Raw genomic sequence first — 26,531 nt, forward strand, 5'->3', positions numbered from 1 at the left:
GTTAAGTAGCAATATTTATTGTCAGCAAAATATAGTTTGTTTATGGCTTAGTCATTGCCATATGTGACAAAGATTTGCTATAAATGGCTAGTCATTGCTTTGCATCATAACCATTACGTCATAATCAAATACTGCAAAAAGAAAATAATCTACACTTCTATAATAACATATAGAAATTCATATAATAAACTTCACACTTTCTAGGTACCTATTCAAAACTACATTCTAGCAATTGAAATTAGAAATATTTCAAACTTAATTCCAAGCATTTTTTACAGCAATTTGTTTTACAGATAACTTTTGGCTTGTACTTGAAAACAAGTTGTGAGTTTAAAACTCTGGTTTTGAGTTGATCCTAAAAGTTACATACAAACTGCTTTCTAGTGATACTACATAGGCCTGGCATTTTCGGGTAATTTTGTGCCCGGGTACCCGGCGCATTTTTCGGGCGGGTAACCGGGTACCCGAAATTGAAAAAATTGTGTTTTTAATATGAAAATTGATACTTTGTTTTCATGTCATACTTTTTTTTATAATTTGGGCACCCGGCAGGGTATTTCCTGCCCGGTAATGTAATCTCAGGCGGTACCTGCGAGCCCGCCTCAAAATGCCAGCCTTAATACTACATCATCAGCACCATACACAAATCATAACTTTCTTTCACCATGATTAACAGAAATATATCTACCAGAAATTGCACCAATATAATAACAATAATTAAAAATGTACAACCATGATTCATTGGGCTATTCCATTTAAAATCCACACTACCCCTGTGGAAGATTTTGGAAATACCTGGGGGAGTATGAATTTCAAATGGAATGAACACGTAAGGCAGCTCCATTTGAATTCCATACACCCTCTGAGAAAGATTCAGCCTGAATCTTCCACTGAGGGAGGGAGAGTTTCAAATGGAGCTGCTAATGTGTTCATTCCATTTGAAATTCATACACCCCATGTGAATGATATTTCCAAAATCTTCCATAGAGGTAGTGTGGATTTTAGATGGGATAGCCCATTACCCTTATTCTACACAAAGTGCACTTAAGGAAACCCTCTACAAGTTTGGATACATTCCCAGCGGCTTTCTCCTTTTATGCAGATGCCTCAAACAAAACATCTCTAGCCATTTTGGTCCTGCAATACACTTTCAACATTCAGATTGTATTCAAACTCCCTATTATTTTTAGACTGTAACCCCCTGAGCACTACCTGTTGATCTAACATTGCCTCTGATTGGTCAATTACATGATATCTTTACTTTTATCACCAATCAGAATGGAGCTTTGCAAATAATTCACCCCAATTTTTTTTTGCATGGTGAAATTATTCTAACAATGTTGCTGATTGGTCCAATTGATAATGAAAACTTCTTTTGGCCAATCGGCAGGTAGTTTACGGGTTAACAAATAATTGTCACAGAGCTACATTGTGTTATCCGAATCATCTGTCAATTACAACTAAATCAGCATTGCAGTATGTCTTGTTTTTACTCAACAAAAAATTTATCATACATCATGACCATTTTTATTGTCTATAATTCAAGCAGTTTAGATGTGTTTTAAGTTCCATACAAGTGTCAAAGTGCATTATTTATATTTTTTTGCAATTAATACAGACAATTTACTTCATGAACCTTTAATTTCCCAGCACCCCAGATCCTTAAATGGAATACATGTACTACACCAATTTTCTGGTTATTTTTTTTTATCTATGCAGTATACCTGCATTGTGATTCTGAATACATTTCTGAGTACTTCTTTTACCTTTAGAATGCTAAAATACCAGGCTTAGTTTTATATTCTACGCAAGATTTTTTGTGTTCTAAAATTCCAGTCTATCGTATTAGAACTCAGAGAGTCTCAGCACATTATTGTGGTACACAAAAGATAATTCTACTTCTGTTTCTGTTTCAACACTCATGCATGTGGAGGCTTTATAATCATATGTAGACTACATTTTGCAAAGATCCATTGCACTGGCCGCCTCATCGCATAAATTCACACCTGTGTCATGCGGTGCTGCATAGTTTGATTGGCAAATGAGGTACTGATGTTGTGACGACATGATTCAATTAGCCAATCAAACCCCGACTTTGTGTTCATGCCATAAACTGTGCCAAATCAGGTAATACGAAAGATTTTCGTAATTAGGTGTTGGGAACACGATCTGCATAAGCATTTAAGTAGTAAACAAGTAACACTTTAAAAATAAAAAGCTAACAGTTCCAGTTTTGATACGGTCATCTTGTACTGATCAAAAAAATCCCCCAAAAAGTATTGTTTCATTTTGGCTACTGCTGAGTTAATCAATCACAAGATCTATACAGTACACCTGTTAGGTCTAATGCATCACAATCCAATATGGGTTTTGTTTAAATGACAGTAATAGTGACATGATCAGGGGGAATGAGTTGGATGTTACTAATATTGTTTTTGAGATATTGGCAAAAACAGTGTTCGAATTCTTCTTTTTATTTTGTTTTCAGCCACTGATAAATTGCTCATAACTCTGTAACCAGATATCGTATTTCGATGGGATATGCATCAAAATACAGCATTCTTGAATTGCCAGAAAAAAATGGGAAATTGCTGCCATGTGACTCATTCCCCTGATCATGTCACAAATATGCTTTATATAAGGCTCTACTCAGTCATTATACATTCCCTTTAATTTCATGAACCATATACCCTACAAAATGAACATTATAACCTTCAACACTTCTATTATTATATTAAAAATTTGTTCATATAAAATATCTTTTCATATTTGGCAAGTCTAGAATCACATTTCGCTAACATTTTTCTGCTACTTTCACAACTCTTTCCACACCTTTGACCAGTACCAAACAGTTCTCATTCGATACAGAACAGTAACTGTCTACTGACTCTACAACGCAATGCCACTCACTGTACCAAACATGTCTTATTTGAACTGTCTACTGACTCTACAATACATTGCCACTCACTGTGAAATCATTTCCAAAGGCACACCCACATGGCACGATGAAACAAACCCGGTTTTATTTCCCATTTGGTACTGATCAGAGTATTCATGTATTGGGCTACTGCATTTAAAATCCTCACTACCCCTGTGGAAGATTTTGAACATATCCACCACAGGGGGAGTATGAATTTCAAATGGAATTAGCACATTAAGCAGATCCAGTTGAATTTCATACACCCTCTTGAGAAAGATTCAACCTGAATATTCCACAGAGGGAGGGTGAGTTTCAAATGGAGCTGCTAATGTGTTCATTCCATTTGAAATTCATACTCCCCCTGTTGAAGATATTTCCAAAATCTTCCACAGGGGAAGTGTGGAATTTAAATGGAAGAGCCCATTGTACCATAATTCACTTTACTCATCCATATTCTTTCACACATTTCTTTTACAGTCAATTGCATAGAAACTGCATTTACAGGAGAAAAGCAGTATTGTTTATAATATCAGAGGTACGCTATTTCGCTATTTACCGTATTCTAAAATTCTTTCTATCCAACTACACTAAATAATGATATACTACTACATTGAAGTAACTAAATAGATCATGCTAGAGCCAGATACCATGTAGTGCTTTCACAATAAAACCATAATTTACAAATGTCTTGGGACTCTAGATTTGACTACACAAAGTCCCTTGCATAATGAAACTCATTCTAACTCATATCAGGTTGTTGAAACCAAGGGTGCCAAGCCTGTGACTGACAACCCCGTCAATGGTTGCAATACCTCTGACTTTCAGGAATCATATGAACCTCATTCTCACTCATATCAGATTGTTTAAAACAAGGGCTACAAACCTGCGACTGACAACCCCATGAATGGTTGCAATAATTTAGACTTTCAGGAATCATATGGACTTCAGTCTCACTCATATCAGGCGATTATATACCCAAAGACTTTCAGAAACAAGATAGGATAAGTTTTTTTAATTTGACTGGTTCACAAGTGGCTTACAAATACAACCACATTCCAAGGTTAAGAACGGTTGCTGTGTTCAACCCCCCCCCCCCCGGCTCTCAGCATGTCTCTTGTGAGAGCTTCTGTGATCAGCCCATGGTGATGTCATGGTATTATCTGTCACCACCCCACCACTAGGGAAAAAGTAAGAAAAAATCGTAACATTGCTTGATACAGACTGTTAAAACAGCTTCCAGGATTTGAGTCTATCTAATAACTGAATAGCACATGGGTGTTTGACCTTTGACATTCTTGTGTGCACACTGTATGACCGAACTTTCACTTCACATAAATGAACAACAGTAGGGCAGCTTTATCAACAACAGACAATAACCAGTGTCAAAAACTAACATTATTTTCCCTTGCTTTTCATATGCCTTGCAGGATTTGAAGACCACCATTTTGGTTTGCACACATGCAGTGCAATCAAGCAGTTTATTGAAATTTCTAAAATGGAGGAAAATGCAGATTATCATCTCATATACTGACTAACTTTGTCTGATTTTGCTAGTCTTTGCAGCCCATTGCAAATGTTCATTTTGACGTAAAATATTTAAAAGACCTTCACAGGTGCAACACAACAATGGATACAATTAAACACCCACGTGTACTCATATACTCAGACTTATAATTCTATCATGCACCCATCAAATACGAGGGCCATCAATTTATGGTACCAAAATATGCACTTTGCAAATGCTCAATTATGTCGCTTTTACAAAATTTTGCGTGCACTGGCCCAAAATAGCAAAACACACCTCATTTGGGTTTAAAATGGTTTGAAATTGAAATATTTTGCGGCCAAATAAGATTCCAGTAAACCCATAACATAATATGCTTGTCCCCTGAACACCCCAAATGTTAATGCTTTCACCGCCACTGCTCTTTTATAAGATCAGTTTCTTTCATATTGAAGTAATATAGCATTCACCCTTGTGAGTGTAATCAACCATTCAATGGTCAAATACCCTGTTTGTTTGTATGAATGTTTCTAATGCTACAGTATTCTACAGTGCTACTATACTATTTCCGTGTTGGAATAAAAAAAAACATCCTTACACATTTAATATCAAGTTTCATTTTGCAGAAATGCTTAACTTGATGTGACAGTTTGTGGATAGGTTTGTGTTCTTTAAGCTTCCTGAATTGGAAAATTTATCAGTGCATCAGTGCAAGTGTCATAAATCTTGTAAAATAATACTTTGTACCCTGAACAGTTGAAGACATTGGCAGCGTGATTTACATGGTTTATGCAAAAAGATTATAAATATCAAATTATACACATGATTATGATGAACAGCATATCGGTATCACGTCTGTTCAGATACATATACTTGAAAAGGAAACCTGTAACAATATATGCTAGAACAGTTACACACTACACATGTTTTTGAATACAGTAATGAATCATACACATAGCCCTCACCTAAGCGCAGTATTGACAAACTCATGTCAGAGCTATGAAAGATGTGTTGTTCCATTCTACATGCCATTCTGGCTTGTGGAATAGAAAAATACAACTTTGACCTCATGATTATATTTTGACCATCACACTCATAGACTGTTAATATTTGTATAACAACTAAATTGTAAATTATCCCTTCCATCAAAATAAACTTAAATACTTACATTTATATTGTACAGTTGAAAACTGGTATATTACTGACTAAGAAAGTGAAAGAAATGTGCTTTTCCATCTTAAGATCGGACATGACAAGTTTTTCCATTAAAAAAACTAAATTCTGAAATAACCAACAAAAACAAAATAACTGTGTAATAATGTCCTGCTCGCATGTGAGTTGTCAATAAATCCAGCTCAACTTGTCTTAATTATTCATTATTCAACAAACCACATAATTACCATGAACCATGTGCCCTCATTGGTGGATACGATACAAAGAGTTATAATAATCTGTGATTTGTTACTATGGGAAAATGCTTCAACTAAGGTTGCCAACCTGCGATTTGGTAGCCCTATTGAGCGACTTATGAAAAATTTCCTTGCCACTTACGACAATGTTCCGTCCCATAGAAACTAATGGTTAAGAAAAAAAATTGGGTGACTATTCAACACTGTCTCTTTCAGTACTACTACGTTCAGTAGTTTTTTCACTTTCCTGTCCTATAGAAACCAATGGTTTTAACAAAGAAAAAATTGGGAGACTTTTCGATTATTTGACCCGCAATTGGGCTGACATTTTTCAGCAGCCCTGGCATCAACATGTATGATTGTATACTGGAAGCAGAAAGCTGGCATCCCAGATCAATGCTGCACTGCACTATGATACATCATCCAACATGGCAAAGTATTTAGTGTCGCAATATACACAATCTACTGCATAGAGTAGTTGATCAAACGCCGGCTAGACCAATATAGAAGCACTGTGATACTTCTCCAACGTTCAACATGCTGGTATTATTATAATCCATCATCTCTGCGACTGCGACTTCCTTCACACTGCCCCAATAATCACAATTTGTTGCAGACTCACTGACTGCAACGTCAGTGTCATAATATATACATATAAATAGCACAAGTTATAATCAGTTCTCCATTCATTCATTTCACTAAAGCATCTGTTTTTTCTTGTTGTGAATTAGAAGTTTCTATTATAGTTGCATCTTTGATGGGTTTGTCTTCTATATTGTTATTTCCTTTGTTATCGTTAGTATTGGAAGAGCTGTCTATGTTTTGTTGTGTCTTCTTATTGTCTCCATGTACAGTACTATCAGGTGCATCATCATTTGTTGATTCCATTGATTCCAGCCAATCATTCACTTTATTATCTTCTGAAAGGAAGGCAGATAGTATATATCAGTTACATGGTTTATAAAAAGGGGGGGCAATGATTTATAGTGTGCTATGCACAGGCACAATGCCTCGATGGTGATCCACAAGCCTCAGCACACTTTACAGGTTGTCGCTGACTACTACAACCCGCTTCATTCCATAAACCATTAAACAAATACTTCTATGACTCTGTTGCTTAGAAGCGCACACCCTAGACATTCCACAATTGGCCTTCGCAGAGTTTCATACCAGTTACAATGAAACAATAAGCAGTAAGCTCCTTGTCCTGGGGAATTTCAACTAAATTTTTCCATGAGAGCGCACTAACACCGCCAGGGTTCGAAACTCGCAACCTCTCGCACCACAGTCAAACACCTTCTCGATTGAGCCAACTCGACTGCTTATAAGAAACACAACATGAGAAATGTTTAATTCTGTAAGCCAATGTCAAAATATGTTTTAGCATATTCAAACAGATCTGTTGTCTTTCTATTCTATACTTTATCAGGACTATTTGGCTTACTGTGGGATAGGCTTTTAGTGGGTTTTTAGCGGGTTCGCTGTCTGACAAGTTTAGAACTGTCAAGCTTTCGTCAGGAGTAGCTCTGACTTCTTCAGGACAAAGTACCTAAGAATGAGACATGTAGGCAGTCCCTTGCCTACTGATGGCTCTGAAAAGAGCCATTCACTGTAGATTGCCCCTTGTCAACAGAGAACAAGCAGATTTCACCTATCTGCTAATTTTAAAGGTTTTGGTGGCTCTGAAAAGAGCCGGTCACTGAAGACTGCCCCTTGTCTACAGAAAACAAGCAGACTTATTTGGCTTACATTATCTGTCTTACTGTGTGTTTATAGTGCACGCAGACATGCAGTAACTTGGCGCACATACTAAGAAATAGGAAACTACTGATAACAATACAAGGCTGACTCTAATGACAACGCTCTTGATCATTCAACTAATTGTATTTCCAAGAATTGAAACCTAATGAATAACATTGAATATACTACATATCAGCAACAGATGCCTAGCACCTGCTCAATGCCTTGCAACAATCATATGACCTATGACCTGATCACAGACCTGAAACTGACCATTTGTGAAAAAAGAGGAAAATGCTTTAAAAAAGAGGAAAATACTGCAAAATCATGCTAAAAAGCTCAATTTGGGCTGAAACTAACAAATAATGTGTAGTAAGTTTTAGGAATAAAAAGAGGAAATCAGCTATAAAAGAGGAAAAGTTTCAGGTCTACTCTAAATTCATCTTAATTTAATAGTTTGACTCAGAGCCTTTCCCAAGTTGAACACCTAATGCAGAATTTTTTTGTAAGATTTTTTTTTGTAACTTTACTTTTATCCAAGTGTGGAACAAGCTTTTGACAAGGACAAGATTACGCCAGGGAATATGCATGCATAGTTTCACTGTGTTCACTTATTGAGATTTATGACTTGGGCTATTTACGTCTGTTGATGTCAGACGTGATCTTTTTGTGTGGTGGATTTTGCAGAAAAAACCAGTGTAGAAAAAATTCAATTTACTCAATCCAGCGAGATTAGCGTGCAAAAAAGCGGCCAATTTTACTACGGCTTTGTAGAGTCTTACCTTTCTCAGTCTCCTCTACTGTATTTTTGATTAGATCACTAGCAGGTTCATTTTCATTGATTGACTCCATTGGGGCTGTAAAAAAACAAATCATTATGATCAGAAATACTAAAGGAAGCCGAAATTCTATTTGATAAATATCTGAAAATCTTATTAACAACTTAAAGACAAAAACTAGGTTATGGCATGGGTATTCTCAAAGCGTTATGTTCATTCACACTCTGATAAAGAACATTTTCTTGATTAAAGCTTAACCCCATGAGAACTACCTGCCGATTGGCCAAAAAGAAATTTTCATTATCAATAGGCCCAATCAGCAACATTGTTAGAATAATTTCACCACACACAAAAATTGGGGTGAATTATTTGCAAAGCTCCATTCTGATTGGTGATTGGAGTGAAAATACCATGTAATTGACCAATCAGGGTCAATGTATTCGGCAGGTAGGTAGGTGCTCTGGGGGTTAATGCAACTCCCGCCAAAATGGGTTACTGGGAATCATTTAAACCATGTCTAATCTGTAAAGTGCATTGAGGAATCTGAGATTCACAATGCGCTATATAAATGCTGTTTTATTATTATTATTATTATTATCTTATAAATATTGCTTATGTTTAAGTTCATGTTTATCTTTATGTTGTTTTCATGTTGTTGTCTAGTTTTCATTGCTCTTTGCTCAAGCTCTTTCTTGCGCCATGAGTGCTTTTTGCAGATTTGTGCACATTAGAAATGTTCATTACTATTATTACTGCATATACAATTCACACACTCCTAGTGGAAGATTGGAACGCACACTCAATTCTAGCTACACCTTACGTTCAATCTAACTGGAAATGTTACAAATTTTACGTTTAATTTTCACTGGATTTTTTAAAATTCAGTAAGTTGAATTTGACACAATTTGTGATCAAATGAGAAAATAGAATGCCCATCATGTGTTGTACCCTAGGTTAACATTTCCTCTAGGAAGAAATTCCAAGAATAGCTACTTATTATTTGACCTCAGATGGCTCCATATGACCTTGAAATTACTTTGCAAAATACTGGCTTTCATGAAAGTCTACCAATCTTTACTTACCTGACCTCAGATGACCTTGAAATGACCATGGATAAATTTGATGTTCATTGCTGACCATCTTCAGCCGAGTCAATCAGTATTAATTATAACATTCGTCCAAATTTAGCCAGGCAAAGCCACTAGTGCTCAAATGCTACTAAGTTCAGGGAATACCAACCAAATGACGGGACAGGGATATGGGAAGAGGTCCGATTTTAGAAGCAGGAGAAAAAACGGTGAACTCTGAAAAAATCATGCGAGGACGAGCATGGATCGGCAACCAAACTCACATGTTGCAATGCGGAGGAATTGAACCCGGGCCGCAGTGGTGAGTAGCGAGTGAGGAAACCACTACACTAACCCATCTTCCCCTAACACCTACATTTGACACAAGGCAAGTAACTCTGAAGGAATTTAACCCCCTGAGCACTACCTGCCGATCTAACATTGCCTCTGATTGGTCAATTACATGATATTTTCACTTTAATCACCAATCAGAATGGCGCTTTGCAAATAATTCACCCCAATATTTTTGCGTGGTGAAATTATTCTAACAATGTTGCTGATTGGGCCAATTGATAATAAAAACTTGTTGTTGGCCAATCGGCAGATAGTTCTCATGGAGTTAAAACAAATCTGAGAAATAACCCCTACCTGATTTCCCAAAGAAGATCTCCTCCGCCTTGTAGTAGTATCCCTCTGAACTCTTAGGTTTGTTAATAGAACACAGTTGTAGTCCATCCATGACCTGCCCACCAAACAACTCATTGCTGTGTACTTTATACAGTTCTGACTTGATCCGACGCACCCCTTTCTTACGCAGACTTGGGGCACGGGATAATTTCATCACTGTCAAGTGTGGCTTGAAGCCTCTCTCTCCAGTTGAGAAAATGTTGTGTTTGTTGAACATCTTTTCAACAGTTACTGCACATAAAAAAATAACAACACCATTTATTATTATACTGAAGTCAACAGAATATATATATATGTTTATGCCCTTGTCATCTTGGATATTCAATATACATCATTAGTAATGATTTCTGGGAATAATTCTGGTATACCCTGCGCACAAATATAACTCTAACCCTAACCCCAACCCTAAAAAATAGGGTGCGCAGGGTAAACCAGAATTGTATTATAAACACAGGGTGCATAGGGTAAACCAGAATTATACCGAATTCTTCACTTCCACTTGCTAGGGGCATGCTGCTTATCATGATCAAGTTACACATTGTTTGAAATAATATGGAGGACTGACTGACATCTGTTCCACATCTCTTGCACCATGGATGTCTCACTCTGCCTCATGCGTGGCTACTGAAATATTGAGATTAGTAAACTTACTGTCAACATGCACGATCAGCTTTAGGTGCTTCCACATGTCTGAATACTAAAGCCAAGACGGTGATAAGACTAATATAAACATCTAAACATTAAAATGCAGCCAATATATATGCTGTTCACATTTTGCCTTCACTTTTTGCTTCTGTACCCAAAAATAATTGTTCACACTTTCAAATTTTGTGCACCAAATGAAGTACCCCAATTTTGGCCAAAACAAAAAGCGATTTCTTATATATTGAGAATTTGAGGTCTACTGACCGACCCTAAATTGAGCAAAATCAGCCAAATTTAGCATCTTTTTTTTTACAAAATGTGAATGTTCAATAATCGTAAGTTAATAAATGCATATCACTTGTTGGGAGTGAAATTGTACAAACAATATAAACAGCATGTAAGCACCTTGAAACAAAACTAGCTAAAAATGCAGTAAGAAGTTAGCGAGAGTATTTGAATTCACAAACGGTCTATGAATTCAGAGGAGTCTTTGAATTCACAGTGCCTTTTTCGGGCGGGTAACCGGATACCCTAAATTGCAACAAAAATTCCGGGTTTTGTAGTGTCCCTGGACCTAGACCTAAATAAAAAAACCTCTATTAATGATATCAAATGCATTGAATTTGAATGCATTTTGATAGACTCATTAATAGAGTATGACATGAATACAAGTTATCAATTTTTATATTAAAAACACAAAACATTGTGCACATTTTTTTTTTAGGTCAACCATGAATGATCCTAGCATTTTTATTTTTCGGGTACCCGGGCAGGGGTAATAGAATTCTCGGGCGGGACTCAAATTCCCGGGACTCACTCATACCCTTACCTGCTATGTCATAGAGTTTGGTGACTATATCCTCTTCATCCTTGATCTTTGCAAACATGACTTGGTTGTTAAAATGACCTAGTCCCTGGAATGAAATGTTCAGTTTGCCGTCCTCCTCAAACCGGGGAGTGAGTACTTCATTACAATCACGTAGGGCCGCCTTAGCTCTGAAAAGAAAGTTTCACAAATCATCTCAATTAGGATTTCTGTCCCATAATGAGTCAGAGCCCGTTCTGCTCGACCACCATGCTCCCTTTGCACACCCCGTTATACACAATGCTGTACCTCAATGTCTGAGTGATGGTTAATAATTTTAAATCAACAAACAGACAGACACCCACACATACCCCGTTATACACAATGTTGTCCCTTAATGTCCGAGTGGCACATAATAATATTAAATCGGTGTTTATAACCGAAGTGTCTCGGCTGGTATTTTATTTTTTAGTTGGGATAGTAATTCAAAATGACAGGCCTGACTGGGGATGTCAAAAAATTAGATTACAGCCCTGAATACATGGAAAACATACAGAACCCCACATACACACACCCCTACACGTTTTCACCGACAACTGTGGACCCGTATAGACGAATCCAAATACACGCATTCCTACACCTGACTAGCAGCCTTTAGTTGGGTAGCCGTCGGCTACAATGCACTCAAAATGTGAAATGATTCGCCTTGGCGGAAATTTTAAACTGCATTCCATCACCCGTTTTACACCTTCCGCGAAAACACAGGTAGACAAAAGAATAACACAATACAGTTCCTTCGACAAAACACACAGCATGGTCTATTCGTTGTTGAAGTGACATAATAATCGGATTAACTATACGCGTATCTATGCATTGATGTACTTGCGAACAAAAGGACTATGTATATGAATAGATGCGACGGGATTATCTCCATTATATATATTATTAGCTATTATTCTATTAACCCTCCTCGTCCTTGCATCTTCTCTAGGTGTTAGGCGGCTTTTATTTGCACAATTGGATGCTCAAAACACCAGGTTGGTGCTAGCGGCTACCCAAAGATGTCCGACCAAATCCTGACCATAACTTGGCTACTTGGATTCGTCTATAGTGTGTGTGATTATTAACAGTGAAACCGTGGATCCACACACAGACATATCATAATCCAAACGTGGACTCTGTGATAGTTCACCGCTAACCGTGGACCTGCTAATACACAGGTCTACAATAGAGGGCCCTACTCCATATGCAAAGGTATTCCGTATAGTACTCTCTGCCGCTGTGGACGCCCACTGTTTGCAATGTAAGATTTTTCACTACATAAGTGTGGACTCAAAGTCCACGTATGTAGGTGAAAACAAACACATCCCTACTTAAACTAGGATTCTGTTGGGATCCAGCACTGTGTGTATAAAATGTGCCAGTGCTTCTTTCTGGAGTATATTTTGTAGGGAACGTTTTTTCAAATATACCTGCATTTCTGCACATTTCAGGCCTTATGGGGTCCTATAAGCTATTTGTTCTTTGTGGGAACCATGATTTATAACCCACAAAGATATTGTACCCCACAAGCTATTGCTGCAACTTACACATTATCCCACAAGAATGCTTGCTTAGGACAGTAACACCCCCTAGTACACATACCTTGTTATATCATCATCATTGGCTAGGTGCATAACCATGATGGTCAGATGCATTGTTGCTATGGGGACCATTGCATCTTTTAGTTTCTCATCACCGATTACGACAGTCTTCTGAACATTAAGTAGAGCATTTTGAATCTGCAAGAAAGAGACTCTTCTTATGAATACCTTATAAAAATTTGTTGCTTGAAAACTTCATATGGTACCACTTCCTGTAATATAGAATTTTTGAAGTTTATTCACAAATTCAGTGTATTTATTATTCATGTTTTTTTAATTACTAATATGTGATGCGATCAAGCAAAATCAGTCAGAACTCGGAAATATTAAATTTTCAGTTTCTTATAGGATAGTAAAAAGCATTTACAAAGCTGTATTTTGCAGAAAACCCCACTGAAATTGAACAACCAGTTCCAAAGATATGAGCAATTAATGAGTTTCCAAAACAAAAGGAGACAAAAGGAAATATTGCCTTTGTCTGGCTATATCTATCTCAAAATCAATATTTCCGAGTTCCGACTGATTTGGCTTGATCGTATCACATATTTGAATTATTGATATACATCCTTGTGCTGCATAAGCACACCTTTGAAACACACCAACTATAGCGTGCTTGCAGTCTTGGCTAAAAATGATATGGTCATAGTAGAAATCATTTAATACATTCGAATAAATTAACATCACTTATCTTAAGGGGGTACTACACCCCTCCATAAATTGTTTGTCTATTTTTGCATTTTTCTCAAAAACTAATAACACAGTGGCAACAAAAGTTATCTGTACTATAGGGGCAGGGAATCAATTACTACACTGGAATTTCAGTGACCCAAGACAAGCGGTTCGTTATTTATGACAAGAAAAGAGGTACAGCAAGGATGTACCTCATATCCTATCATATTTACTGAACCGCTTGTCTTGAATCACTGAAATTTCAGTGAAGTAATTGGATTCCCTGCCCCAATAATATACATAACTTTGTTACCAGTGTGTTATTATTTTTTGATAAAAATGCAAAAATAGTCACAAATTTACCACAGGGGTGTAGTACCCCCTTAAAGTAAATGGCATAGACAAAAACAAACAGCAAATATTATGTTACAGAATGTGAATGGACGTACAAGACATACAAATGGAAATGTAGCAAAAAATGGGCTATTCCATTTACAATCCACACTCCCCCTGTGGAAGATTTTGGAAATATCTTCCACAGAGGGAGTGTGGATTTTAAATGGAATGAACACATTAGCCAGCTTCATTTGAACTTCACACACCCTCTGAGAAAGATTCAACCTGATCCTTCCCTTGAGGGAAAGTGAATTTCAAAATGGACCTGCTAATGTGTTAATTCTATTTGAAATTCATACTCCCTCTGTGGAAGATATTTCCAAACTCTTCCACAGGGGTAGTGTGGATTTTAAACAGAATAGCCTAATATCTGTCCTTTGGGTACTTACATCTGGGCTTGCTATTTGAATAGCTACGAAGAAATTAGGGGCTAGTCTCTTTGGTTTCTTCTCGTCATCCGCATCGCCGGTTCCTTCCTCAACCTTCTCCGAGCCTTTCCTCTTACGTTTCTTAGCTTTCTTGGATTTATTCTTGAGGCTTCCATCTTTGCCTGGAAATTTGAAAGAATTCATCAATTGAGAGTTAAGTACATTTTACATGCGTAGGAACTGATTGTAATAAATCATGAAAAGGCATAAAATATTTATCTAAATGGATTAATAAACATCAACATTTTGATTTAGAATTGAATCAAATTAGATGTCATTTTGTATGGAAGTAGATAACCTGATATACTGGTACTATGTCCCTACAGTAAGGTTGCCCGGCTTCAGCTGTTTCAGCAGTCAACACCACATAGTCAGGACTATGATGATGTTAGCCACTATTTGGACTAATCTGACTAAAAGCTCCAGGTATTTTAGTACTCAAAATGTAGACACAAACATGTAAAGCATGCTAAGATGAAATTGTATTACTTTTGCCTTCAATCCATTATTAAAGGAGTAAATAGAGGAAGTGATCCCACCCGGGAATTGAACCCAGGATCTCTGGTTTACTAGACCAGCACCTTAACCATTTTGCAATGTGTGCTTCATGATTAGGCAGACTGGGAATTCAACCTATAAGTGGTCACTCAAACCAACCTAGTTCCCAGTGTGCCTAATCATGAAGCTCCCGTGGCCAAGTGGTTAAGGCGCTGGTCTCATAAACCAGAGGTCCTGGGTTCAATTCCCGGGCTGGATCACTTTTCCTTCTAGATCAGACAAAGCCATTCAGCACAAAGTGACTGTAAGTGCAAGCATTCCATGTGATGCCATTGTTCAATCATCCAAGCGCACATATACACACAAAAATGCTGGCCAGGCCAGCGCAACCCTCATGGCTAACAACTTTTTACTTCATCTTCTTTGTGTCGTCCTTCCTTCTTTCCTTTCCCTTGGCCAAAATGCAGAAAGGGAGTTTGGGTTAAAGAGCTAGTGAGACTGATATGTTATTCTCTATAAGATTATATTAATTTAATAGTTGTCTCAAAGCCCTTCCCAAAGTAAAAATCTAATGCGGAATGTGTTTATTGAAGGGTTGGTTTTTTTTTTGCTTTAATTTAATTTTTTTTTATCTGTGGGACAGGCTTTTTGACAAGAATAGACCACCTTTTCATCTCTCAAGGAGGTGTCACTGTGGTCAAGATGAATAATTTTATTCAGATTTACGATTTAGGCTATTTAGGTTATATTTTTGTCTGGTGGATTTGGGAAAAAAAATAAAACAGTGAAAAAAATCTGCAATTTACCCAATCCAGCAATTTTACTAATGCTGGTGGGGGCTTTGAGACAAACTATTAAAGCTCTATTCTGATTTGTGATTCTAAGTGAAGATATCATGTAATTGACCAATCAGAAGCAATGTTAGATCGGCAGGTAGTGCTCAAAGTGTTAAAAGGCAACACCAATTATAATCCTTATACCATCAAGTTGAATTCATTCTGTTATCTCTAGTGATGAGTGATGGAATGAAGAGGACTGTTCTCACCATAGTAAATCACACTGGTTTCAGTATTTGCTTTAAATACAGGTAGCTGCAATATATTATATACCATGGTGCCAATTTTCATGTGATTAATTTTAAACTTGCGTTATATGTTAAAGTTTTCCTACACACTTCAGAAATAATTTCACACATGTTTTGGAGGAGGACAAAAAGTACCAAGCACAAAGTTTCTGTTGTGTTCTTATCATGTTAGGAGCATTTGGTATGTATATATTGAACCAGAAACTAAGTGTACACTTCAAGATGTCTCAATAGATGCATGCCATAACAATATGCCGTATAGAAGGGATGATGTAACAGGATTAAATTCCATACCAATAGGTTAAATCAAGTTTTGAACATATCACCCTGCACTACAAGCAGGTTGCACTCGTCACCTGTGTATGTCTGCAATCATTTTTCAAAGATACCACTCTTACAGGTGCGAGTGATCAGCATGATATGGTTCAATATTCAAAAATTGTTTTAACCTATTGCTATGGTAGTTAATGTGGTTGTTACATCACTTCTATGGCGAATGTTTTAAATGCTTTGCATCACATTTTGGTCCGATCTCTCTCATTTGGCTAGTGGTCAGGCTTCCTAAGCCAGTAGGCTATATATAGCCCTATACCAATGTGGATACATTTGATTGATTTACCTTTCTAGGTGATGTACAATGTGAAATTGTACGCACTGGTATATAGGACTAATTGGGCTTATGCCCGATGGCTTAGGAAGCCTGACAACTAGCCATGCTTCTAGAAACCGCCCTTTGTGTCTTGTTTTAAATGTATATGTCACATTCATGTCAGCCACTGTTTTTGACAATTCCAACACTTGTTATGAGCTAGGCTCTAACAATTATTAGAGCACACGCTGTAGAAATAGGATCATACGCATATTGGAAAATACAAAATGGTACCATTTTATTTCGCACAAGCAAGCGAATTGATTTTGAAAAATGACAAAATAAATTGTTTTCAAACTTCTTTGTAATGCTTTAGCAACACATTTGGTTGCGGCCTGCTTCTCATAAACATAGAGGGATTTGAGTATAAAGTTGATCAATATCAGCATGCTATTAATTATAATTCTATTATATATAGGTATAAATATTGAAATATAAGTAAACCCCATTATATCACTACATGGTTATGTTAGGTTAGGTATAAATATTAAAATATAAGTAAACACCATTATATCACCACATGGTTATGTTAGGTTAGTCACAATATATCTAACAAAAGACAAGCATGAGAAAGAACAAAGTAAAATGCCGGAGTAAAGTCCCGAACCAACAGAAGAATTGATCATGAAAATCCCACACAGCAATAAATACCATATTGCGCGTAATAAACATCCCCCATTTATTCAACGATTAAGTGAACGAAAAGCAGAAATTTGCATGCCATATCATGTGAGTACGCTCAAAACTGGCATTTTCCGCATGTCTGCTATAGCAAAAATTGCAGGGACAAGGTCATCTTCCTATGTCTTTCCCCTTCTTTTGATTGCAATTTCATACCTGGGCATGTTTATTAGGCGCAATCTGTTACACCAATTTCACCAGGACTGCATGGGTAAATAGTTGATGGATTGCTTTGGATGAAAGATGGAAGAACCCCCCGAGCACTACCTGCCGATCTAACATTGCCTGTGATTGGTCAATTACATGATATCTTCACTTTAATCACCGATCACAATGGAACTTTGCAAATAATTTACCCCAATTTTTTTGTGTGGTGAAATTATTCTAATAATGTTGCTGATTGGTCCAATTGACAATGAAAACTTCTTTTTGACCAATAGGCAGGTAGTTCTCATGGGTTAACAGGGTTTTTAGGAAATGGAAATGATATGCCAAGATTGAATACATGACAATGGGTGGCATGTGATTGGGGCTGGGTCATGATTCAAGGTTTCTCAAAAATTGGATTCAATGAAATCTTATTTCTTGTTTTGTGTACGAAGGAAAGAACTTACGCACAAAATTTCAGACATTTTTATTCAAAGTACACCACAAGATTTTGAATACAGACCGTAATATTACGGTCTGCATATAGGTGAATTTTTGTTATTTTGAAAACATGTTCTCATGATTACATCAAACGAAATTGGAATACAAAATGTAGAGCGGTACTTTTATTAATGAATTCTTTTGATTGCATCTTTGTAATTATTTGAATTACAATGATTTTACGGAGAAACCATCATAAAATGATCCAACTAATTAGCATATGGATATAATACTGGTATAGATAGATAAATATTGGTTACTACAATATGCATATAGACTAATTGCCTGTTAAATAGCCACCGTCTCATTGTCACTGTTACCTTTTCTCCTACGGTTGTTTGACTTGGAGTATGGAGGCGAAGGAGAGGCTTTGAAAACTTAAAAAAGTAAAACAAAATAAAAAGGATAACTACAATACAATGGCAAAATTCGAACGAAAAACAAACACTTGCAAAAGAAGAAAGACATGTTCAATAAATGAGTAACAACTATTCAAAATTATGGTAACAAGAACATCAGAAAACATTTTGCATGATTATTTCAACAGCCAGACCCCCTCTCCCTTTACGTTATGTTCAAAGTATTTCACTTGAAACATATAATGAAACACATGATGATACCACAATGAGGTAATTATAATTAAATAACTTGGTTAATATATTTTGTAAAGCGCCCAGAGGCTCTTTGCGTAGGGCACTATATTAAATCTCTCTTCATTATTGTTATTATTTTTCATCAAATTAAAAAACAAACCAGGTGCAATTTTATTTACACAAATCAAACATGCCACTGGTTCCCAAGAAATTTACACCAGGAATGGGACAACATATTTAAGGAGGAATCTGGCTGTGGGTAAAAATATTATCAAACAAACATGTTAGTCTTCAAAATTGGTAAAGTAATAACAGCTTAAAATTAACATATTAATCTTAACACAGCTTTCAACTGATTAAAAAGTTTATTGTATAGATGAGTTGACTTCTGACGTCAATGCCTGGCAGTATGCGCACGCATCATCACAATTTCCATTGTTTTTTGCCTGGCAGTATGCGCGCGCATCATATTTTTTTGTTCAGGGCTCAAGTTTTGAAAAGGCTATTGACCAGTGCAGTGGTTGCATGGGGTTCACTCAAGCATATCGATATACCAGTCCCTTGCCTTTGTTGATAAACATTGAAGTCAACTCATCTATACATCTAATTAGTATTTAATCATGCTGCGATTTCATATCAATGCTACACTTTGCAATTCTAACCTGAAAGAAAAAACAAAACCACTTTGAAAAACATAAAAATGCCGATTTTTTTATTATCAACTATCGCAAAGTTTTTTCTATATCTGAAAGAACCGCAAAACAGGAGAAATCAATTTATAATGCTTACATGTGTGTGTTTGTTATAAAGAAACCATTATTATGCTCCTCACATACACTACAAGATTCCTATTGGGGGCTGCCCGCACAGGTACTTGGCTGGTACTGTGCAGTACCAGGGCAGTACCACTGCTGGTAGGTTCTGTGTAGCAGCAGTGGTACTGTGTAGCTACCCTTGTGTGTACCAGTCGGGTACCTTGGTGGGGGTGTACCTGTGTAGGCAGCTCCAATCTTGTAGTGTATATTGGTTTATGTTTAAGCTACCTTTGAAATTGCTTTAAGAAATTCTCTTGTGCTACTCAACCCACCTTCTTTGTCGCTGAGGTCTTCCCCGATTTTCTCCAAGGACACGTCTCCAATCGAAGCGACTTCCTCTCCTCCTTGACTTGCCTCCAACCCAAGTTCCTCATCTGGGAATTCAACATCAAAATACGTCCACAATTATCATCATTATATTGACATGATTGTCTAGTCACAACAAGTTAAAACTAGCTAAGTAACACTTCCCATGCTCTAAAACTCTGCCAGCTGGTTGACTCTTGTTTTTAATGTATCACTAGGATCCATAACAAGCTCATCTATCTGGGGCACAGTTCTTTAACCTCAATACATTTATACATTCATTGAATGACCTTTGAAAATTTGGGTATGAAAACTCATACTCTGCCACTTGAGGTCAAATTTTGCACTAGGATTGTGTAATTGAGGTTACTGAACTATGCCACTGGAATGAGGCCATTGTGGTCCATAGTGTATGCCAGTTACTTGCATCAAATCTCACTCGTATCAATGCATACTGAGCTAGCCGTCACACTCTCAACTTGCAGGCACAAGTTCACTGACAGATGCACTGTCATTTGAAAAACTCATCTTTGCACTTAAATATGATGATGAATTCTTTACAAGACACTGTAATATATGCATCAGTGAATGGTTACCTGAGGAAGCTTGCATTTGCTACACAACAGCATGACCTATTAATAAATATTAGTGTATGTCAATGCATGTGTGGGGGTGTGTTTATGTGTGGGGGGTGTAGAAGTGTGTGGGTTGGGTGTGTTTGAGTTTATATTTGTGCATGGTATAATCACCCCTTCTTAACTTTCGACACATCTACAGCATATTGTTATCGTTGATGTTGTTCTCTTCATGTTTAGTTTCAATAATTTTGTGAATATCTAACTATGTTTAATTAGTGACCAAAGACACAATATTTTCCCATGGCTAACATTCTTGCAAAACCTTGATTCCTCACTTACTAAAACTGAGGAATATTACATTAAAAATCTGTTAGTAAAACTAGGCAGGGGTTATTGCAATGCAGCTATTTTATGCATTTAATGCAGGTCAGTTATGAAAATTATGCAAGTTTACAGCTTATGATTCCATACTCATTCATTTCACATTCCAACTTATCATATGCATGCCATGCCCAAACGTGTTAGTTATATTAACTGTTTAATATCAAATCAGGTTATAGATGAATGCCTTCAAAATTATGGGATGGGATATGGGTAATCATCTTAAAGCCAAAATGTTCGATCTTATAATATGAAATTGGTTCGTTTATTTTGTTTCAAACCAGATTTGTTGGTATATTTGAAATGTTTACACGTCCCAACTTGCACCCGAAGGGAATCGGCCAAATTTGTTGTGTTTGTAGTTCAACAGAGCAATTTTGACATAAGTCTCCCCAATAGAATTCCATGTTAAACGGCCAAAATAGCCAGTGGGGTTTCTTTCACTTTACATGTACTTCAGCTTTAAATGGACAGAAATAATTGTGGAGACTTCATTTCATTAGTTCCTTCAATCCAAAATACTGGCACATGGGTGACAAGTATTCATCTTCAAAATATTTATCTTCAAAACATGTTTCTTTCACTTTGTCCAGGGCTTCCCTACCTTTAATCTTCAGATTATTTTTATTTATTTGTTATCTTTTATTATATTTATTTAATCTTTATTTTGATGTTTGATTTTGTCTTCAACAAAGATTGGGCTTTTCCATTTAAAATTCACACTACCCCTGTGGAAAATTTAACTTAAGTCTTCCACAGAGGGAGTATGAGTTTCAAATAGAATAGACAGTTTGGTAACTTCCATTTGAAATACTCACTCCAGTTGTGGAAGATATAGGTAAAGCCATAATACTGGGGGAGTATGGGTTTCAAAATGATTAACTCTGATCAATTACATTTGACAAACATACTCCCCCTGTGGAAGATATTTCCAAATTCTTCCACAGGGGTAGTGTGGATTTCAACTGGAATAGCCCATTGCTTTCACGTTCGCCATTTGCCCTCTTCATTAGCACATCTTTCAGGGTGTTCGGCAAATCACCGATACGCTTTGACATGTTACAATTCCCAGCGATATGCTATTTGTCCTTATGATAAAATCATGACTATTCTGTCGGTCGGACATCCGGGCTATCTCTAGTCTCGGGCCCAATCTGCATGTGGCTCACGGTCTGGTGCGTACAACAGAAACCGGCTGTGAAGGAGGCTACATAGCGATGTTGCTGGAGTGACATTCAATTTCGGAAAACATGACACTCGACCATGGAATTTAATTTTAAGTTTGTCAGTATATAAACGGTAAATCAAGTAAGTTTCTTTCACTCTGAAGACTTAGAAACGGTTGTTTGATTCCACTGACTATTTGCGATCGAAATTTACATTACACCAATGACAGAAATCATCAACAAAAATCGAATCACGGACTTGTTTTCACTCGAACATCATCAACCGGAAGTGACGTGAAACGGACCGACAGAATATATGAAACAGAATGACCTGGTAGTCATCACACTTGTAGATTTTCAGTAAGAAATGACTCAATTTATGGTTATAATTGATCTATTTCTGTCTATTTTAACAGGTATATGAATTAGTACTTGGCAGTATATTAGTCATGTTGAAGTTTTGTTTTTATTTTTGTACTCTTTGTATCACACCAAAATAACATACAGGTTGTCAAGATGTTAAAGTGTACACTGTACATGTTATGTACAGTGCCCATACATGTTTGCTGTGAGTAAATTAATGCCACTTTGCAACTGTTATTTTGTGTGTGTGTTTTACTTTGTGTCAAATGTCAGAGTTTAGAAATAATTTGAATTTTTGGCCCAAATAACTTCAAATGTTGATCTAACAGTAATAAACGTGAGAACAATTCAATTTCAACTGATTTCCACACAAGACGAACCTGTGCATAAACTAAAGATTTTCAGGCCAATCACCAACATGCAAAACCTAGCACAGCATCTGTTAATGAGGGCCAATCATAATACATCTCCATAGCGCGCACAAGAAAATGCTACACCCATTATGCGCCTGTTACGCATATTTTTTCAAAGCACAGTCTTGACATTTTTCGCATAAACGTATAGGCACCATATAGATAAGATAATAAACTATAATACAGCTCCATGATAGCCACAAACGGCGTGTGCGACATTTGTTAAACACTGACGTTCAAACGATTTGCGCTCATGAATATGCGAGAATACTCAGTGCATACAAAGCACAGGGACTTAACCTGTTGGTGAATGGTTTACGTATCTTTTCGTCTATGATACCCATTTGTCTCCAATATGTAGCAAGTGTGCTTACATCGTTCAGTAACATACCAACACACACAGATGATGTCACATAGTGCGTCTCATCTCAAGTTGAGAGTAACGCAGCGTTGGATTTCGCAATGGCTGTTGCTTGCATCTCTCAGTAACATACCAACACACACAGATGATATCACTATATAGTATGTCTCATCTCAAGTTTAGAGTAACGCAATGTTGAATTTCGCAGCGGCAGTTGCAAATCGTGCGCACTAACATAAATTCGCAGGACGTATACACACATTTTGTCCTTACGCTGGTGACGCACACATGAAAACGCACCGATTTATATCTGCCACTGCGAAATCTGGCGTTGCTTTCAACATGAGATGAAACATACTATACTATGATTGGCAAACTCTTCTATGGTCCTGTTTCAGTTCAGAAGATTATACTTGACTAGCTACTAGAATGTACATGTGTATATGAAGAAATGACTCATCAATATGATATGTTGTTGCATGAAAAATGATGTTATTCTTTTGGTGAGCTGAACTGCAAGAGTTATAATGTTAATTTGATATAGGACAGATTATATGGGATTGAGTCGGAAAATGTTTTAATGTTCACACACCAAACAGCAAGAATATCTAGAGAACTATATGCACATAAAGAATCAATTCTGTGACTTTCCCATACCAAAGTAGATCCAAATTGATTGCAAGTTTGAGAATTTTTGGAGTTTTATTAGTAATGAGCATCTTTGCGGCAATATATTCATACATGTATGTAGAATAGGATATGCTTTACTGGCTACGTGAATATAAGTGCCAGCTTCTTTAGCATTTCATTGGAGATTGTCTTTCAGGGTGTCCCATCAATTGGGTTCATCCATTTCAAATCCACACTACCCCTGTGGAAGATTTTGGAAATATGTTCCACAGGGGGAGTATGAATTTCAAATGGAATTAGCACATTAGGCAGCTCCGTTTGAATTTCATACACCCTCTGAGAAAGATTCAACCTAAATCTTCCACAGAGGGAGGATGAGTTTAAAATGGATCTGCCTAATGTGCTCATTCCCTTTGAAATTCAAACTCCCTCTGTGGAACATATTTCTAAAATCTTCCAGAGGGGTAGTGTGGATTTTTAAATGGAACAGTTCATTCTCTATGAAGACAAGGATACATGGAGATTGAATGATTAAAACAATCAAATCAACTATTAAGTGGTCTGCTAGAACAATTTGGAACCATTTTGAAAAAGCATTCTAATATCATTTTTTTAGATTGCGCTGGTGCACCCTGTATCTGCCCAGTAGATTGAGCTGGCCAGCCTGGTAAGCTGTCCCCACCCCTGGTCTGTTCCATTTCTGCCTACTAGATTGAGCTAGCCAGCCTGGTAATCTGTCTCGCTTTTAGTTTTGGTTTTTAGTTTCAAAATTTCCAGCCCATTTCAGTCTGTCCCCTCCGACTATGCCAATGCAAGCATGTCAAAAGGTGGTCAGCACAAGGTATCAGACGCAGTGGCATGATTTTGCTATCATTTGAAAGGGTGATCTTCCACAACATCTATTAGCCACATTATGCTTCTCTGTACAATGGAATTGAGAAGCACATTAACACCACCTTGCCAAGTTTCCATTTATTTAAAAAAAAATTATCTCTTCACATAATAACTACCAATGGGAAGCAATATTCCTAATGGAAAGGACTTCCAATATACATGTAAACATATAAACGGTACAAATCTGAATGGAGATACACACAGACAAAATGGTAGATGCTAGAGAAATGCCAAAATGGCAGGCCACAGTGAAAGACAATACATCCATGATCACCCAAAAGGTAAAAGGTTAGATGAATTGGTTGAAAACTAAACTACATGAAAGTTAGTCCACCATCCTATAAATTTGGACTAATTGAAGAACGCTTGTTTAGAAATCTTGTTCATCTGTTACGTCACCAAACATGATTGAAAACAACCCGATCCACTTATATTGACGTAACAAACATACTGCCTAATTTGGAATTATAAAACAAGATTTCTTTCAAAATATTCTTCAATTTTTGAACCGCTTACAATCTGCCTATTTAAGATAACTTTCCAGGAAACATTAAGTTTACGTTTCTTTGTGCTATAATTCTCCTTCGTTTCTTGCTGGTTTTGGTATGGTAGAGTCACGTTTTTTCAAAGGTTGATTCTTTGTGTCCATCAAGTAGCAGCACCAACCTTTGACCAGTCTCATCTTACCAATGCTCGCCAAGCCTGAGTCTCTTAAAACAGATGACTCCTCTTCATCTCCTGAGAACGATATCTCATCATGCTCCTTGGTGGATTGCAGACTATCTTTGGTTTGGTTGCTATCTTTGGCTGTTAGCTCTGGATCGGTGGTAATACTATCAGCTACGAGGTTTGGTTTATCGAGTACATGCATGGATTCACTATCGGAAGAGGTATTGCTATAATCTACTTGGCAAGTCTCTGTAGGTGTTAGATCTTCGATTGAAGAGTTATCAAATAATGGAGGAGTGGCTAGACGAGTTCTCTTCACATGATAACGGACACTTTCCGTCAGTGGATCTAGTTCTATAGTAGTTTTTGATCCGTTATCATTGAACGATTCCGGATCGGAATCATAGCATGCATGCTGCGTTGGCGTATTACTAGACGCTGCCATCTTGGATGAATCTCGTTTTACGGGTATGATTCTTGACGATGACTTTTGCAGCTTGCGTTTTCTAAGCCCTCCCAATTTGCTTGCCATTATAGGCAGCAGCACCAGGTAGACCTGTGAGTTAAAGCAATGCAATGTACGATGGGGTGTACTGTTAGTAATGGATATGCAAGCTTAGCCATGCAATATTACTACTACAATGATATATCCCAATGGTTAAATCTACTACTTTCACCACAGCAATTCAGTCTATCTGCTGTACAATGCCACCAAGTCGCCAATTACTGACTTATATATTACAAACCAAAAGTTCCAACTCACATAGACTGAGATCCGTTAGGTCTGCTAATGACCGGCTGAAAATAGAATCGGGCGAGTCAAAATCTTGTGGCGCTAGAGCATACACATCAACATCTGCGAGTCTCTCTGGATAATTTAGCTCGTAACCATCCGCATCAAGTAAATCGTCCTCGCACAGATCCGAGATGTGATACGCAGCGTTTCTCAAAGTTGTCCTATCTATATATTTACTTCCCGACGAGCTCTTCTGAGAGGCGCCGGAATTGCGTCGTCGTAAAAGCTCTTCGCTGGCTTCAGGCTGTTCTCCGCTTTATGAGATTAGCACCATTGAGTTCACTGGTTAGGACTAGGAGTTCTTTGTTGAGATC

At 37.1% G+C, this 26,531-nt stretch overlaps 1 protein-coding gene and 1 non-coding gene across 6 annotated transcripts; one reads left to right on the forward strand and one right to left on the reverse strand.

The window, feature by feature from the left end:
- Positions 1-2,464: 2,464 nt before the first annotated feature.
- LOC140136809 (uncharacterized) lies at positions 2,465-26,275 on the reverse strand. Of its 5 annotated transcripts, none has more exons than XM_072158408.1 (10): positions 26,185-26,275; positions 25,440-25,977; positions 19,933-20,034; positions 18,573-18,629; positions 14,654-14,814; positions 13,201-13,337; positions 11,581-11,747; positions 10,068-10,337; positions 8,356-8,430; positions 2,465-6,753 (listed from the first exon to the last, which is right to left on the reverse strand). In XM_072158408.1, exons 2-10 carry the CDS (start codon positions 25,951-25,953, stop codon positions 6,524-6,526), a joined length of 1,713 nt encoding a protein of 570 aa, XP_072014509.1. In that variant the 5' UTR covers positions 25,954-25,977; positions 26,185-26,275; the 3' UTR covers positions 2,465-6,523. The 5 variants fall into 5 exon arrangements, with proteins under 5 accessions (XP_072014509.1, XP_072014508.1, XP_072014507.1 ...); XM_072158407.1 differs by having other exon boundaries at positions 2,465-6,750; positions 25,419-25,977; XM_072158406.1 differs by having other exon boundaries at positions 25,419-25,977.
- On the forward strand, positions 15,377-15,450 carry Trnam-cau (transfer RNA methionine (anticodon CAU)). Its single transcript has one exon. It is a non-coding gene; the product is annotated as a tRNA-Met (tRNA).
- Positions 26,276-26,531: the final 256 nt, after the last annotated feature.

The sequence above is a fragment of the Amphiura filiformis genome, chromosome 17, assembly GCF_039555335.1.
Source record: "Amphiura filiformis chromosome 17, Afil_fr2py, whole genome shotgun sequence".
In the NCBI taxonomy this organism is placed as follows: Eukaryota; Metazoa; Echinodermata; class Ophiuroidea; order Amphilepidida; family Amphiuridae; genus Amphiura; species Amphiura filiformis.